General features: G+C 61.9%; 1 protein-coding gene across 7 annotated transcripts in view; it reads left to right on the top strand.

Annotated features, from left to right (window-relative positions):
- The window catches only part of LOC101085952 (maestro heat-like repeat family member 5), a 65,239-nt gene that overhangs the window by 43,120 nt on the left and 4,624 nt on the right, over positions 1-17,495 (top strand). For 6 of the 7 annotated variants that reach the window (XM_045049669.1, XM_045049668.1, XM_045049670.1 and 3 more), the window contains 5 exons: positions 3,882-4,041; positions 5,024-5,205; positions 10,579-10,716; positions 11,188-11,302; positions 12,102-12,245. In XM_045049669.1, coding sequence (XP_044905604.1) covers positions 3,882-4,041; positions 5,024-5,205; positions 10,579-10,716; positions 11,188-11,302; positions 12,102-12,245 — 739 coding nt within the window. Of the gene's footprint in view, positions 1-3,881; positions 4,042-5,023; positions 5,206-10,578; positions 10,717-11,187; positions 11,303-12,101; positions 12,246-12,998; positions 13,473-17,495 lie in introns of those variants that run through there. The other variant, XM_045049674.1, reaches the window with a different exon arrangement.

Raw genomic sequence — 17,495 nt, 5'->3', positions numbered from 1 at the left:
TCTCGTTCTGAGCACAGCACGCTGAAGTCATTTCTAATGCACTTCTATCCACGGACCCCTCCGTCTCCCGCAATTTCTACCTCGTAAAGGTGGTTGTCATGGGATCTGTGCAGACACACAGCTTCCTGAGCAGCCGTGACTTTGGGCATGATCGAGTGCACTGCCCTGTCACATGTAGTGCTCCGAGGGCCCGCAGCCCACTGTGTCTGTTCTCAGGACAACAGGTGCACCTGTGCTCGCCTACGTTTCCGAGTCGGCCCCACGTGTGTCTGTCGTCCCACAGACAGCGTGGAGCCCGGTTTCGATTTGTGATCCAAATTGGAAGTCTGTTTCTTTTAACCAGGGAGCTAAGTCCTTCCTTCACACTGATCGATACGACTGGCTTGTGGAGTCTCTACCCCACCCTCATATCCCGTACTGGTGTGTGTTTTCCTTTATTTGCTCTATTTCTGTTTCTGCGGGAGGTGTGGTCTTTGATCCTTAATCCTTTTTTCTATTTATGGGTTCACCTTTCGTAGTCTGCTTTATCCATGTTCTACGGTCACCTGCTACCTCCCGGCCACCTGCCCATAAAACCAGCAGCGAGACTGATGTCCTCTGTGCCACCCCTCTTCCTCTCCTGTGTTTTCAGCTACACGTTTTCACTTGGCCGAAGTCTGCACTCTGCTCGGCTCTGGCCCCGACACGCGCCCCCTCGCCTCCCCTGGAGAACCCTAGTCCTGTCCTAAGTGGACGAGCCCGTCTCTGACAGGCTGGGGGGGCCCCAGCTCCAGCTTGCCCTGGGCACCTGCATGTCACAAGTCGTGTGCCTTGAAGGACAGCTTGGCTGGTCATAAAATCCTTGGTTCACACTTTCTTCTATTAAGTCTAATGACGGTAATCTTTTTGCCTTTGTAAATATGTGTGCCTTTGCAAGGGGTCTTTTTTTTTTAATGTTTACTTATTTTTGAGAGACAGAGACAGAGCACAAGCAGGCGAGGGGCAGAGAGGGAGACACAGAATCCAAAGCAGGCTCCAGGCTCCGAGCTGTCAGCACAGAGCCCGACGCGGGGCTCAAAGCCACGAACCGCGAGATCATGACCTGAGCCGAAGTCGGAAGCTCAACCTCCTGAGCCCTCCGGGTGCCCCTGCAAGAGGTCCTTCTGCCTGGACACCTTGGAGCGTGTTTCTTTACCTTCGAAATTTAACTGTTGTATTAAGAAATGTCTCAGAGTTGATCACTCTGTGTTAATTCTCGCAGGGACCTGGTAGACTCTTTGACTATGTAGGTTTAGGCCTTCTGCCGTTGCTGTTACTGTTTCTGGAAAGTTCTCTAGGTCATCGCTTTAAATATCAGTTCCGATCCCCTGCTGCGTTTCTCCTTCCAGACTGGGAATCGGAGTGCCGTCCGTCCCTGGCCCGCCCTCCGTCCGTCGGCAGTATTTTCTCCTCTTTGCTCCTCCCCTGGCCATCTTTCTGCTTTTCCTCAATGCCCCTCAGCTTCCGTCTTAGCCCTCTGGGCGTCTTGCGTTTTTTCCACCTGTGAGATGATGTCGTCTCTCCCACCTCTTCCCGGAACTCCGTCCACCCCCTTTTCCTTTCTTCGTTGAGGTTTTTCTTTTTCTTTTTTGAAGCGACAATTCGAGGTGGCTTTTCCTATCTGTCGGTGCCGGCTGGAGTCCGCGGGGCTGCAGGGGCCGTGTGGCCTCACGGCCTTGTCTGCCCCGGGCTGCTCTTTAGGGAGGGGTTTCCTCCCATTGTGAACTGACCGTCTTTCTCGTCTTTCTCGGTTTGGTTGTTGTTGTTGTTGTTGCAATACCTCTGTGGACCTGTTCGTTTTGTTCCCCTTCCTATAAAACACTAGTAGCGTGTTCTGTAGGATTCCAAGTTCAATGGCACCCTCTTCTGTTTAGTGTAGCAAAGTCCAGATAATTTAGGAGATTCTGTGTCTTCGTGGCAGTGAAAGGGGCCTGTGTCCTCCAGTTGGGGTTTTTCGAGTGTTTGGGGGGGTGGGTTCTTTTTTCTCTTGTAGGGCCTTAACTTTTTCTCTTTCGCATTGTCCCTTTTGTCACCCAGTTTCTCTAGCCAAAGCTCTCAGGGTCCCCTTGACTCTCCTCTCTACACCCAGACCCATCCTCAAGGATCCCAGCAGCACACCCTCCTCCTCACCCCTGTGTCCCCAGCCCTGTCACCACCCTAGTCAGGACATCGCTGGCTCCCACGGAGTCCCTGGCCATGTCCACCCCTCCCTCCCAGCAGCCAGAACTGGGCTTCACTAGTAAGTCGGACCCCCTCACTCCTGTGCTGCAAGCCCTCCGGTGGCCCCATCTCGCTCAAAGTCAAAGCCAAAACCTTGACAGTGGCCAATAAGGTCGTGAGCTGGCCCACTCTCTCCACCCCGACCATGCTGGCCCTGAACATACCAACAACGGCTCTGAGTCGGGGCCAGAAGGTTCTGCCCACCCCCAGGGCCACATGGCTCCCCCCTTACGTCCTCGGGTCTGTGTTTGTGTCCCGTCCTGGGGACGGCTTCCCCACTGCCCCACTAGAAACCGAGCACAGCAGATGCGCCCTCCTGCTGTCTCCTGCGGCCCCCTCCCCTCCCCTGCTCTGTGCTCTTGGTCTGACGTGCCCTTGCTTGCTGGCTGAGCCGCGCTGTAGGGGTCGCTCCCACACGGGCAGGGATTTTACCCATTCTGTCACTGCTCTGTCCCCAAGTTCACTGCCCACACGTGACCGTGCTGAGCACACACGTGCCGACAGAGCAAAGCAGAAACCGTGGCCTCTGGGTGCCCTCGCTCCTGAAGAAGCCTGTCACCTAAGTCCCTCCAGGCAGGCTCTGCCCCCAGAGACTTGCCCTCGGTCACACGGCCGTGAGGGCACAGAGCAGGGACTTGGGCCCACGTCCTTCTGACAGCAAAGGCCGCACTCTTTCTAGGCCCCACCCTATGCTTCAGAGTCTCAGAAGCCTCGGAGCTGTCGTGCCCGCCCAGCCCAGGGCTGTCTGAATGCTGGGGGGGGGGCTCATCCAGGACCCCACTCTGGCCTCCGGACCCCACCCCCGCCCCTCCAGGCGCTTCTACCCAGCACGCAGGCCCACAGACCCCATAGCACAGAAAACAGAGGGCTGTCAGGGTCACCGACCTCTCGGGAGCCCCAACACCCTGCCTCCCCAGGTGTCACGGGCCAGTGCCTCGGACCAAGTGGAAAGGTCACAGGACCGGGCAGGCCTGGCCCCCAGCCCCAGCTGCTCCGTCACAAGGCAGGGCCCCCATCAGGGCAGTCCTCTCTCTCTCTCTCTCCAGTCCTCAGTGTCCCCATCTGCAAAATGATCACAAGTTACCATAAAGCTCTGATGGCCCCCGCTCGACCCAGGTCAGGCCCGGGGAGCTGGACCCCAGCAAACCCAGGCCAGGAGGAGCCAGCCGGGACAGGCCTCCAGGCAGAAGTGCCAACGGCTGAGCGGGTGCAGGCCGGGCGGGGGAGGAGTGCTCGCAGCACGTGTGGAGGCCCGGAGCGGCAGAGGTCGGAGGGCAGGGGTCAGCTGGACTTTGGAGCCACTGAGGGCAACAGACTCAGAGTCTGTAGCTGGGGTGCGAGGAGCCTGGAGGACAGACCCCGAAAGTGAGACCCAGGAGCACGGACCAGGAGCGGCTGGCCCGCTGTCCATGGCACATCCCCCAGGCCACACACACACACACACACACGCCCGTCCACGCCGCCCTTCGTGGTGAAGGCGGCACCCTGAGACGCTCTCCTCCACCCCCCAGGCCCCCGGATCCAGCCCGGCCTCCTCCCTCCCCCTCCCCCATTACTCCAGGCGCCTGAGACCCCACTCACCGTGGCCGGCGCTGTGGCCGAGCACAAGCAGGGCTGGCCTCACGGCCCCCCTTTGCCCACAGCCACACCTTCCAGTTGTGGAGGGCCCTGGGGGCCGAGCGCCCCACGAGCCGCCTGGTGGTGGCCACGCTGCTGGCCTGGCTGCAGGAGCGGCCGCTGCCCCCCGGGGCCAGAGACGGCAGCCCCCCGCCCGAGGATAAGACCTACCTGCCCTCGCTCACCGTGAGTCTCTGCAGCCACTGCCTCGACGCGGCCCCAGCCGCCACCGGCTGACCGGCTTCCCGCGTGCAGACCGGTGGCATCCAGGGCACCCGCTGTGCGCCAGGCTGGGGGAGGGGGAGCCCCGTCTCCGGGCCGAGGAAGGGGCACGGCCAAGGGCTGAGCACGTCCCGGCGGGGGGCTACAGAGCCCGCTTCTGCCCCGTGAAGTGGGACGGCGGTGGTCCTGCAGGGCTGCTGAGGGCCCTGGGTCACAAGGCGTGTCCCCAGGATGCCGGACGCGCTGTGTGGGTGGCCTCACAGCCCGGGGGCTCCAGGAGACAGGTTCCGGCCGAGGAAGGGGGGGGGGTGCAGGGGGCGATGGAGATGGAGAACCCCTCCGTCCGCACTTGGGCTCTGGGGCTGTAGATCTTGGAGGAACCTTTGAGGCCGCCTCCTGCAGCCCCCGCCCTCCTGTAGGAATCCCCCAGCCCAGCTTTCCTCCTTACACAGCCGCAGGAGCGGGGAGCTCACTTCCTAGCACGGCCACACCTGTCCTCCGCGGCTGGACTCTGACGAGGCAGCCGTCGTGGCCGACCCTGTTGTCTCCCCGGCTGAGACACCCCCCCACCCCCAAAGCCCCCTGAGCAGCAGCCCGGAGCCCGCAGGTGCCCCTCCCCACCCGGAGCCCCCAGGCCAGCGGCCGCCTGAACTCGATTCCGTCTGAACGTGGCCGCAGAGGGGGGGTCCACCCCATGCCCGTGCGGCCCCCCGCCCTTCCCCTTAACGCCCTTCCCGCCCGAAACCACACAGCAGCACGGGGTCAGCGGGGGGGTCTTGTCTGTGTCCCTCCACACCCCGAGCCCCGGCCTCCCTCTGTCCTGACTGCTCAGTGCTGTCCCCCCACCCTGAGGACCTTCCGGATTGAATGCTCCAGTGGGCACAGGAAGCCTCGGGCCGCCGTCCCCGGACTCGGGAGCTACAGCGTGTCCCCTGCCCCCTGCCAGGCCATGAACTTGCTTCACGAGCTGCAGTTTGCCCGAGAGTTCGAGAAGGCGGTGCAGGAGGCCTACCCAGAGCTCCTCCTGGCCCTCCTCACCCAGACGCACTACATCTCGGAGCTGAACCTGCCCGAGGAGCCCCAGCCCGGCCAGGAGGCCCAGCCGCTGGCCACGCCCAGTCCGCAGAGGTAGGGGGGCGTTCAGGCTCCGCCTGCAGGGATGAGGCAAAGACACTGACTTCCCAGGGCTGCGAAAGCAGGGGCGCGCCCCACGGCACCAGGCACCTATTGTCCCAGTTCTGGAGGCCAGGGTCCGAGTTCAAGGTGTCGGCCGGGCCGTGCTGCCACTGAAGCCTGCCGGGGAGGACGCTTTCTGCCTCTCCCTCCCCTGGCTCTGCGGGCAGTCTCCGTGTCCCTGGCCTGTGGACGCGTTGCTCCCGCCTCTGCTTCCCTTGTCACCTGGTGTCCTCGGCCATGTGTCTCTGGCTCAGTTTCCCTCTTCTTATAAGGACACCAGTCATGATGGATTAGGGCCACCCAAGGGCCTCATCTTAACTCGATTCCATCTGCAAAGACCCTGTTTCCAAATAAGACCACACTCACGGGTATGGGGTTTAGTACTTGGACATAGCTTTGGGGTGGGCGGGGGGGACTCAACCCCCGAACACCGTCATGGCCGGCGCCGCAGTCACGCGGAGGGACTCAGGGCAGGCATGTGGCTGGTTTACTTGCTCCCCGAGGGTCACTGGGCAGCAGACATCCTCGGTGACAGGACACAGCACCTAACATCTGCCCACACCAGGGCACCGGGTCTTTCCTGAATGTGGTCCTTGTGGGGGTTCGGCGAGATGTTTCTCGTCCTCCCCATTGTACAGATGAGGAAACCGAGGCTCAGAGAGGGTCAGAGGCTTTCCCAGAGACACACAGAATGCCCTCGAGTTGCTGAGCTAGTGCCCGTGGGATGGCAGGGGTGTCCCCCTGGCCACCGCTGAGCCCGTGAGGGCAGACGCCCCTCCGGGTCACCTTGCGCATTGCTCTGAGCCCCGTACGCTTTTGCACCGACGTGGGTGGGTGTGGCCTGAGCGGCGTGGACGGGGCCTGCGACGGAGGGTCCGCGCCCCCGTGGCACTCGGCCACGTTTCGGGCCGGCTGCCGCGCCCCCCGTCCACGCCAGGTGGTGTCTTGAGAAACCCAACAAGCAAGTCTTTAAAAACCATGGGGACCGACTCTTTTCATTTGTTTGTATTATGATGTGTTTCACGTAATTTGTCAGTTTTAACAGCTCTCCCCAAGGCGCGTCACTGAGAAAAAAATGCCACTTCTTCTCATATTGCTTCTGAATTCGAATGTGCATAAAGTCCTTTTTTTATTCACATCAACCGTGCGAAATGCATGAATCTTCCCTAATAAGCTAATAAAACGTTCTCCTCCCAGAACGTATGTGGGAGGCCCAGGAGGGGGCTGCAATGAACCAACTCCCTCCGTCTGCTACCCCCCCTCCCAGCCCTGCCCTTGCCCACCCGGGTCCAGCCTCCTAGCTCCCCCTGCCCCACCTCCCACCCCACCCCCTGCCCTCCACGCCACAGCCCAGATCCCAGTCAAAACACATCCAAGGCCTCATGACCCCCAGCCTCTCCCCACTTAATTCAGAAAAAGCCAGATCCTCGCGGTGGCCCCGAGGCCCCTCTCCCTCTGGCTCCCTGTTGCCGCCTCCGGGACCTCATTTCTTGTCACACGCCCCTCACTCACACCCTCTGCTCCAGCCTCTGAGGTCTCCCCACTGTTCCTTAGACCCCGCGTGTGACTGCCTCGGGGCCTCTCACACCCTGCTCCCGCTCCCCCCCCCCCCCCGATACCCTCACTTCCTGCCGGGGTCTCCGACCACCTTCTCTAAAACGGTGGTCCTACTTCTACCCTGCCGCTCCCCCTCCCAAGGCCACTGCCTGACAACTGTTATCTGTACCCCGTAGACCAGAAGCCCCCAGGGAGCCGGGGTGTCTGTCTGTCTCCCCCAAGGAGCCAGGGTGTCTGTCTGTCTGACTTGGGGTTCCCCCAAGGGGCATATCTGTCTGTCTCCCCCAGGGAGGGGGTGTCTGTCCATCTCCCCGGGCACCTATCAGCTTCTTACCCAGGCCAGCCGGCGGAGATGCTCAGGCAGCCCTGGCATCTCCCTCCCGGACCTCAGCCCCACGGCCTCTCTCTGGGCAAGTCCTCTCCAGGGAGGAGGGAGGTGGCCCAAGCAACTGAGGGACAGGCTCTCCGACCACCCTGCCTGGCATAGTCCACCGGCTCTGATTGGCCGGTCTTGGATCACATGCTCACCCGTGAGCCAATCGCCTCGGCCACAGGGGCACATGGGGCTCTGACCGGGTGGGGCTCCCACACCCTCCCTGGGGCTGGGACAGGACCTGAGCCCCCCTTGCCCGGAGGAAAACCCAAAGGGCCCAAAGGAAGGGCAGGCCAACCAGCAGCAGGGCCAGCAAATAGTCCGGGACAGTGGGGACATGGGCAGCCACTGTTACCCAGCGACCGCTGCAGTCCAGGGTCTGACGCCTGGCGGATGTGGCACCATGAAGGGGGACACAGGCCAAGGAGGTGATCGGGGCACCCGCTGCTGAGAGGCCTCCTGTCTGTGGTGCCCCCAGTAGCATGGGGGTGGCACCAGATACCAGGGGGCACCCCAGTGAGGCAGGATCAAGCCTCTGAAGTCCCTGACACCCTGCTAAGCTGGGCCAGCCTCTGGGACCAGCAAGTGGGGGGTGGGCATGGCACCCCTTCCCCAGCAGGGCTGCAAAGACACCACCGCCCTCCCTGTGGGTCCCTTTCCTTTGTATCTCTGACAAACAAAGCCTCTTTCTTTAGAGAGTTAACTGCTTTGGTCAGTTCTCGGCTGGGTTCTCCTCCGGGACCCGTCTTGCCCCATGAAGGACTTCTCATCCCTTTAGTTTCTCCATCATGGACCAACTCTCTCATTCTCATGGGGCATCTGATTTCTCTTTATTTCAAAGACACTCTCTTGGACCACTTCTAAGTACAGCCAACATATTTTCCTTTTTGCCCTGGCTGCCAGGAAGCTCATATGTAAAGTTAACATCCGGAACCTCCCTATAGTACTTGGTGCTTCCTTTTTGTTTCTCACCTCCTTCCAATTAGTTGTCTTTTAAACGTAAAGCTTTCAAGGTAAAGCTCTTTATTTAAAACACTGTTCACGGTCCCAGTTTTTGGCAGTTGACGAGGAGCAAACGAGCAATTCATAACGATATGCTCTTCGGTCCCGGATCTGAGATCGAAGACCTCATCCTAACCTCCCCTGTGAGCACTCGGCCCTGGACGAGTGGTCAACACTCCGGGCCTTGGTCAAGGCGAAGGTGAAGGGTTCGATGGCATGACCCCAGCCCCAGCATCTTCTTGTCCGTTTGCCCGGCGGGCAGGGGCCCTGGGATCTGCAGGGAGATGTGACTTCCCAGGGATTGAGCAGGGAGGGGCCGACAGAAGGCACAGGACTCGGTCCCGCCTGTCCTCTCCTTACCACCCCGGGGCCCCCACAGCCCTGCCCAGACCCGCCTCCATTCCTGGCCAAGCCCGGCCCCTGGCCCCTGGCTCGGCGGTGCCCCTGCCTCCCGCTCCATGCTCCCTGCGGCTCTTGGAGGAAAAGAGAGGTAGAAGGGCTACCTTGTCAGCACTTGCTGGGGGACCACTGTGTGCCCCACTGTCAGCACTTAAATATCGACGGGTGCTTGCTGTGTCCCAGACCACGCTCATCACCAGAGGCGGGACCCTCTGCTAGGGAGCTCACAGCCCCATGGAAACGCACATGGGGGTCAGGTGACAGCCCGGTGACAGTTGGGTGCTTGACACACTGTGCAGAGTGCCCTGAGGGAGAGTCATCACCTCCACAGAGGATGACCACCTATCGTGTAGTCCCTGAGGACCCAGCACCTGGGCTGAGACCTCACTGATGGTTGAGGTCCCTGGGTGGGGACTGGGAGGGCACAGAGGCTTGGGGGGAGGGGACAAGCAGGGCGGGAACAGGAAGGAGGCCTTGAAAGCGGCCTCCACACCGACCAGTGGGGAGCCACGGAGGGCTCTATGCAGAGGGAGTGGCAGGGTCCAACTGGCACTGGGGATGGGTGGTCAGAGTGGGCAATGTCCAGGTGAGGGAGGCCCAGCGCTGCCCTCCTGCAGCTAACATGTGACCAGGGGACTCCCGAGAGGGCGTCTGGACTCCAGGTCGGAAAGAGGAGGCCGGGCCTCCTTTCCGCGTCGTGTTCCTGGGAACAGCAGCAGTCGGGGCCTGAGGCATCGGCAGGTCAGACACACGAATCCAGCCCAGTGTCCAGGGCAGGCTTCACCCCTGCACCCTCCCTGCTGGCCTCGGCCCATCTGCACGCACGGCCAAGGCGGCGGAGGCCGGCGACACAGGCCACCTCGAGAAAACAACCGCCGTGGCGGGAACGTACAGGGGTGCAGCCGCTCAGAAAACTGTGGCGCTTCCTGAAAACGCGGAACCAAACAGGGTCCCCGTGGGCTCCAGCAGGCCCGCTTCCGGGGTTTGGGTTGGGGCCCCCGGAAATTCCATCCCGGGACACTCGGTTTGGCAGATCTGCTCGGAATCGTGCCTGGTCCTCGCTGATAGCCTCATTCCGGGAGCCGGCTCACACATCCAGGCCGATGCGACCTGTCGCGTGGGGCCAGGACGGACGTGACGAGGCGCAGGGTGGTGGGGTGGGGGGAGCCGGGCCTGCCCTCCCGGGCCCGCGCCCTGTGTCCTGCCTGCAGTGCCTGCACAGCCCTAGGCCCGTGGCCGAGCTGTCGCGGTGCAGCTGTGGAGCCAGGGGCCTCGCTGCTCTTCTCCTCTGCTGCCCCCGGCCAGGCGTGTGACCGGGACAGACAGGGCACCGGATCTCGAGCTCGCCACCCCCGCCCTGCCGTGTGTCCGGCAAACTTTCTTGAGTTCCCGTGCGCATGCGGCCCGCGGAACCTGGTTTCTCTGCGTCCTCTGAAGGCAGAGGGGTGTCAGGAGTGCCGAACGGCCACTTGTCTGGGCTTCCGTGACGCCACACCCCCCAGCTCTCCTCCTCCCTCCCTGCAGCGCCCTCTTTGTATTCTTGGCCCCACATTCAAAGGGCACCATCCCTTCAAGGCTCAGCCGGGACCCTCTGTACCTGTGACTTGGGAGACCGCCGATCTCCGAAGCGCCCTCCAGCCCTGCCCCCCCCCCGAGCTGCAGCCTTGGAGAGCCAGCCACGGACGCGATGCGTGTCCTCTGAGGCCCTCCAAGCACACCTCACCCTGACCGTGCACCAATCCCATCTCAGACCCTCCCTCCTGGAGGGGGCACCCTCCAGGCCCCGGCCCCGGCAACTGACCACAGGGCACAGGCCCGGGCCCGAGTGTCCTCACGCTGCCCCCTCCCCCAGCACAGCTCACCCCCAGGGAGGCCTCCAGGCCACTGGGGCCCTGAGCCCAGACAGGAGCCGGAATGTCCCTTTCCATCCAGGGCGGCCCGGCACCCTCGCCGGGGGCAGGGCTGGCTCGGTGACCCCCTCTGCTCCCCGGCAGGACGTCGCTGGAGGCCCTGAAGGGCCTGCTGTCCACCACGGGGCACTGGCAGGACTTCGCCCACCTGGAGCTGCGGGGCGCCTGGGAGCTCTTTGCCACCACCCGCACCTACCCGCAGGGCGTGGGTCTCCTCGCCAGGTACGAGCGGGGCCAGGGCAGGGGCCAGGGCCTGAGCCGGGCCACTGCTTGTCCAGGAAGCTGGGTGTATCGACCACAGTGACGCCTCGGGGCCGCCTGTGAGCACGGCCCTGCGAACTCACACGTGCGCGCGCTCGGCCCTCTGGCACGGAAGTCGGTGCCCCGGTGCCTGGCCACGTGCACGCCCACCGGGGGCCCGTGGACACGGGTGTCTTCTCCCAGCCCCACCCCTGCGGAGGCCGCCTAGGGGCCTGCTCCTCGTGTCCCATAGGCCCAGTCCGGGCCCGGAACCCAGTGGGCGGCCGGCGGGTACAGAGGGACATAAGGCAATGGGGGCCCACCCACCCGCAGGGACAGCTCTGGCTGCTCAGCCCCAGCTGGGTCAGGTGATGGTGGGAGGGCGGACGCCAGGTCGAGCCTGCCACGCTGCCCTCCCCCTGCCCTCCCCCTGCCCTCCTCCCTTCGCCCCAGGGCCATGGTTCAGAACCGCTGCGGGCAGATCAAGGCAGTGACCAGCCGGCTGCTGTCCAGCCTGCGGAGCGAGGAGAAACGGGAGCGGAAGACGGCCGTCCTCATCCTCGTCGAGGTAGCGGCCTGGACGGGGGGAGGGGGAGCCCCTCAGACCCAGCCCCCTCCTCCAGCCACCTCGGTGCCCCCCTCAGGACCTTTCGTGGGCGGAGGCCCCGCCAGATGGACCCGTCACACCCGCTCCTTCCCGCTCCCGTCCCCAGGGCGGTCCACGGTCCGGGGCTGGGTCCCCCACTTAGCAGCCCCCCCCCCCGTCAGTGGCCCGGGCGAACCCATCGCTCCACCTGTCCCGCCCTGCCCCCACCCCTACAGAGCTGGTCGGTCAGGCAGAGCGGGGCTCAGGTCGCCCTGAGCCAAGAGGGCACAGGTTAGAGCAAGACAGGAGCTGGGCGTGGCAGACTTTGCAACTGAGGCAGGGGCCACGGCAGGGCTTGGGCAGGGGGAGGGGGGGCGCCGTGTGGCATGTCCCTAAATGACCTCAGTGGGGAGAAACCCAAGTCAAAGCCTGGTGCCACTCACCACCCCACCCGCCACCAGCAGGGATGTCCAAGCCACCCTCCCCGGGGCTCTGTCCCCACAGGTGTCCCGTGAGCCAGACCATTGGCCCCAGTCTTGCCGTGTGACATTAGGCAAGACCCCTTCCCCCTCTGGGCCTCAGTTTCCCCAGCGAGACATCAAAGAGTTGATCCAGCTGGGAAGGAGGATTCAAGTACTTCTTAACCAAGATACCCCCGGGGGTGCTGGTGGCTGCCCTCCCCAACACCCCTGCCAGACCCCGGGCCTGGAGCCCTGCTCCCGGACACACGCGGAGGCTCCCTACGAGAGCCTGACCTGCCCGCCCTCGGGGACTGCCCCAGTTCCTCTACAGCCCCATGCTGCTGGAGGTGCTCCCCAGACAGGCCGTCCTGACTGTGCTGGCCCGAAGCCTCAGGGATCCCAGCCCCGAGGTCCGCGCGTTGAGCCTACAGGGCCTCGGAAACATCCTTTTCCACCCGGAGAAGGTAAGGGCCCGAGGGGCCTCCGAGCTGGCATGCACCCACACGTGCCCACCAGGCCTACCGGGTTGGAATCCTGGCTCCGTCCCTCACGGCAGTGTGGCTGGGGACACATGACTTTACCTCTCTGAGCCTCGGTGTCCTTATCGGTGGACTGCAGTTGGGGATGGTTCCTTGGCAGGGTTGGGGAAGGGGTACAGTGGCTGCTCCCCGGGGACGTTGTATCGTCCACACCCGCAGAGGGACAGTGCTATTGCCGACGACAGGTGCCTAGGGGGAGCCCACAGGTGGCACCCAGGCCAGTCCACAGAGGGGAACGCCCCCGAGCATCTCAGAGACGGGTCCTCCCACCCCCTGCTCACCTGTCTTCTCCATCCCCTTCTGACCCCTCCCCCACCACCCACCATCACTGGAACAGCCCACTCCCATAGTGAATGGTGGGGGGCATCATCAAAGAGGCAAAAATCGTTCTGGCCCCGGATGCCCGACGTTGCCCCCACGGTGGGTTCCCAGGGTCCCATGCAGTGGTTGAGCGCCCAGGTGATACACCAGGAGGCCAGGGCCATCCTGTCCTCCAGCACTTGCTAGCTGGTGAGTTTCTTCAGCTCTCTGGGCCTGGGTCAGTGTCCACATCTGTGAAATGGAAGGGGTAAGAGTGTCTGCCCATGAGTGCCGGGCGGAGAACACACGTCTGGGCACAGGGTTCCCCTCCGGCCATTCGCCGTCACAATGCCTTTTTATCCCCGGCACTCTGTGTAGGACCCGCTGGTGGCCGCTGGTGGAGGGCAGAACTGTCAGGTTAGAGAAACATGCTGTCTCACCCGATCGGGAAGCACATGGCCTTCGCCTCCCCCAGCCACCCCAGGGCTGCGTGAACACACCAGACGGCAAGATGTCCAGACCCCATCTCCACTGCCGAACATACGTATCTTCAGGGCTTGTGGGAGAAAGTGTCTGCTGCTAGGGGACAACATCAGAGCCAGGTTCCAAACAGATTCCGCAACCTTCTGTCTGCCAGCCCACCTCGATCTCATCTTGTTCACCTTGCATGTCAACACAGTTAAGAGATCTCCAATGGGGTGGCAAAGCCCTTTGCACTGCACATGACACATCATAGGTACTTAATAAGGGAGACCGGCACTTCTTCCCTGATCTCTCTATCCCCTCATCCATCCCCCCATCCACCCACCATCCATCCATCCATCCATCCAACCACCCATCCACCCACCCATCCACCCATCCATCCACCCACCTATCCACCCATCCATCCATCCATCCAACCAACAATCCACCCATCCACCCACCCATCCACCCATCCATCCACCCACCTATCCACCCATCCATCCATCCATCCAACCAACAATCCACCCATCCACCCACCCATCCACCCATCCACCCATCCATCCATCCATCCATCCACCCACCCATCCACCATCGACCCACCTGTCCACCCACCCATCCACCCATCCACCCATCCATCCATCCATCCATCCATCCACCCACCCATCCACCATCGACCCACCCGTCCACCCACCATCCATCCATCCACCCGTCCACCCACCATCCATCCACCCACCATCCACCCACCCATCCACCCATCCATCCAACCACCCATCCAGCCAACCACCCACCCATCCATCCACCCACCCACCCATCTTCCATCCATCCACCCATCCATCCACCCACTCCTCCACTCACTCACCACCATCCATCCACCCATCCATCCATCCATCCATCCACCCACCCATCCACCCATCCATCCACCCACCCATCCACCCACCATCCATCCATCCATCCACCCACCCATCCACCCATCCATCCACCCACCCATCCACCCACCATCCATCCATCCATCCACCCACCCATCCACCCACCCACCCATCCACCCACCATCCATCCATCCATCCACCCACCCATCCATTCATCCATCCATCCAACCACCCACCCATCCATCCATCCACCATCCATCCATCCATCCACCCACCCATTCACCCATCCATCCATCCATCCACCCAACCACCCATTCAGCCAACCACCCACCCATCCATCCATCCATCCATCCACCCATCCATCCACCCACCCCTCCACCCATCCACCCACCATCTATCCACCCATCCATCCACCCATCCACCCACCCACCCATCCACCCACCATCCATCCATCCATCCACCCACCCATCCATTCATCCATCCATCCAACCACCCATCCACCCACCTATCCAGCCAACCACCCACCCATCCATCCATCCACCATCCATCCATCCATCCACCCACCCATTCACCCATCCATCCATCCATCCACCCAACCACCCATTCAGCCAACCACCCACCCATCCATCCATCCATCCATCCACCCATCCATCCACCCACCCCTCCACCCATCCACCCACCATCCATCCACCCATCCACCCACCATCCATCCATCCATCCATCTACCCATCCATCCAACCACCCATCCACCCCCTCTCCACCCACCCACCCACCCATCTTCCATCCATCCACCCACCATCCATCCATCCACCCACCATCTATCCATCCACCCACCCACCCATCCAGCCAGCCAACCACCCACCCATCCATCCATCCATCCATCCATCCACCCATCCACCCACCATCCCCCCATCCATCCACCCACCATCCACCCATCCATTTGCTCCTTGGGCCCTTCATCTATGACTCATTATTTCATTATTTCTTTTGTTCACTCTTTATATGTTATTCGCTTACTCCATTATTCCCATTTGCTCTATCATTCATTCATTCACTCTGTCAGTCGGTCAGTGGATCAGTGGGTCAGTGGTCTGTCATCCACACACCCGTCTCCAGCCGTTCCTGCAGGCCCGTCGTAGGACGCTTCCGTGTGCCTCCTCTATGCCCCACACCAGGTGGGACCCGTGGAGAGTGGATAAGACAGGAGGAGGGCTGCCAGACCAGGACGGCCAGGGCCAGGGAGGGGGCATGGTTCCCAAGTGGGGTGGGAGCCGGTGGCCACAGTGGGGCTGGGGGAACAAGGCAGATCCAGAGCACTACCAGCCAAGGAGGCCTGCTGGTGTGGGGACGGCACAGGATGAACCGGGCAGGGATGGGGCAGGGCCCAAGGCTGAGGGTCTTCAGCGGTCACTGCCCCCACACCAGAGGAGCGCCCTCTGCAGGACCCACAGGACCACTCCCACTCTCCGGTGCGCGCCTTCATGGCCACCTCCGCCTACCACCAAACACACACTGCACCAGCAAGGTAGCGGCACATGTACTAGGAGGCCAGAATGTAGCACGTGCCCAAGACCCACGTAAGCTGCGGCGTAAACAGGGTGGACGTGTGTTTCTCTCCAGGGGCGCAGCCGTCCTGATCTGCTCCTCCTTGTTCGCTGTGCACCCCTGCCCCTGGGCGCTGCCCTCCTGGGAGGGTCTGCGCGGCCACCACCTTACTCCAGCCAGCAGGCACACCCCACCCTTTGAGGGCACGACCCACAGGTGCTCCAGTCCGACTGGCCAAGCAGTCGCCCCGGCTGCAAGGAGGCACGGAGACACCACGTGGCCAGCTGTGGCAGAAGCCCTCCTGGCAGCAGCCCTTTGGTGCTCGCTGGAGGTTGTGTGACGATGCCACGAACACAATGCTTAATGAAATATTCAACTGCCGTGGAGTAAAGCAGGGAGCCCTCCAGGCAGCGTCCCCCACCCCCGCTGCCAGCCTGCGAGCACTCTCGTGCAGGTGCCCTGTGACCTCCCGCCCGGGGGACCCCTTATCGGGCCCCTCAGCACACAGACCGAGTGACTTTTCTATCCCCTTGGCCCAGGACACCTCACTCGCTTGGCTTCCCTCCCACATCCTGGGCGGCCTCTTCCTTGGTCTCTCCTGTCCCTGGCCGGGCACCAGATGGTGCCCGGGACTCCTGCCCATTCCTCCTCCCCGTCTTTGCCGCTCCCTTGCTGGCCTTCTCCGATCTGTAAGTACCATCTACTGGCCCACTGCCCACCAGATCCACATCCCAACCCCAGACCTGAACGCCAGCCTTGACTCACTGCTCAGATCCTAGCTGGCATCTCCAACTCAGCACATCCACAGCAAACTCTGTCACCCCCACAAATAGACACCTCCTGCAACCTTCATCTCAGCTGATGGGGACCCGGGGGCCGTCCAGGCGATCAAGAAATCCCAGGCAAACCCAGAGTCCAACTGTTCTCCCACTCCACTGCTGCCCTCACTGAAGTCACCAGCATCTGCCCCAGACCACTGCACCCCCCTCCCTGGTCCCAATGGCCGCCCCTTCTCCTTTCCAGTGTAGGCTCACCCAGCAGCCAGCAGCCTCCTGTGAGGATGTGAATCAGTCTCTCCTCTGCTCACAAACAGGGTAGTCACGCTCCTGCCTCAGGACCTTTGCACATGCTGCTCCCTTGGCTGGACTGCCTTTCCAGCACATCTGTAAGAATTTCTTCAGTCGTCACCTTCTCAGTGACACCTTCTCTGATCCTACTTAAATTTTGTAACAACCCCAGCCTCCACCACGGCCTCCACCCCAGCTCACTCTATCCCCTGCTTTATCTTCTCTCACACTGCTCGTCACCCTCTGACGCTCATTGTGTTATGCGTGCTTTGTTTGTTTTCTGGTCCTTCCCATGAGAGTCCCATTCTGCCCATTCACTGCCAGGACCCGAGTCCCATCCCAGCACCCTGGCTGTACCCTGTAGGTGTGCAGAAAGTGTTTGTTACTGTGAAATGAGTCATTTGCTGAAAAGTTAATATTGTAAAACCCAACAGAGCTCAGGAAGCCAATGAGGTGGCTGAAGACTTGTTTTAAAGTTGTAAAAATCACCCTGGTTTATCACACCATCACTGATAAGGGGCCCAACGGCAGGAAACACCCTTTTGCCGACAGGCTGCTCTCCAACCGTTCATCTGGACAATTCACGAGCACCAGGCCAACAAGAGGCACAGACAGAACTGGCTGAGAATGAATTCAGTCTTGTTTAAAGTAGTGTGCAAGTGGAAAGTGGTCGTTGTAACGTAGGAGGTCCGGAACCATCTCCTGTGCACCCGAGTTCCCTGTGACTAGAGAACCAGTGACCTCAGTCTGTGCACAGCTGACCAACCCTGTCTCGTCCTGTCCCCGGGCCCTCCCTGGCTGGCCCACTGGGAGGCCGGGAACAGGGGTGAAGGCAGGGTGAGGCGGAGGAAGGGAAGAGTGGTCTCCAGGACTTGGCGGGGGGCCTTCTGACCAGCATGGGGACTGGAAAAAGAAGGAGCTGCGAGCCACCTAAC

Source organism: Felis catus, chromosome F2 (genome assembly GCF_018350175.1).
Source record: "Felis catus isolate Fca126 chromosome F2, F.catus_Fca126_mat1.0, whole genome shotgun sequence".
In the NCBI taxonomy this organism is placed as follows: Eukaryota; Metazoa; Chordata; class Mammalia; order Carnivora; family Felidae; genus Felis; species Felis catus.
Note: the sequence above shows the minus strand (reverse complement) of the source record. Positions and strands in the feature narration are given on the sequence as shown.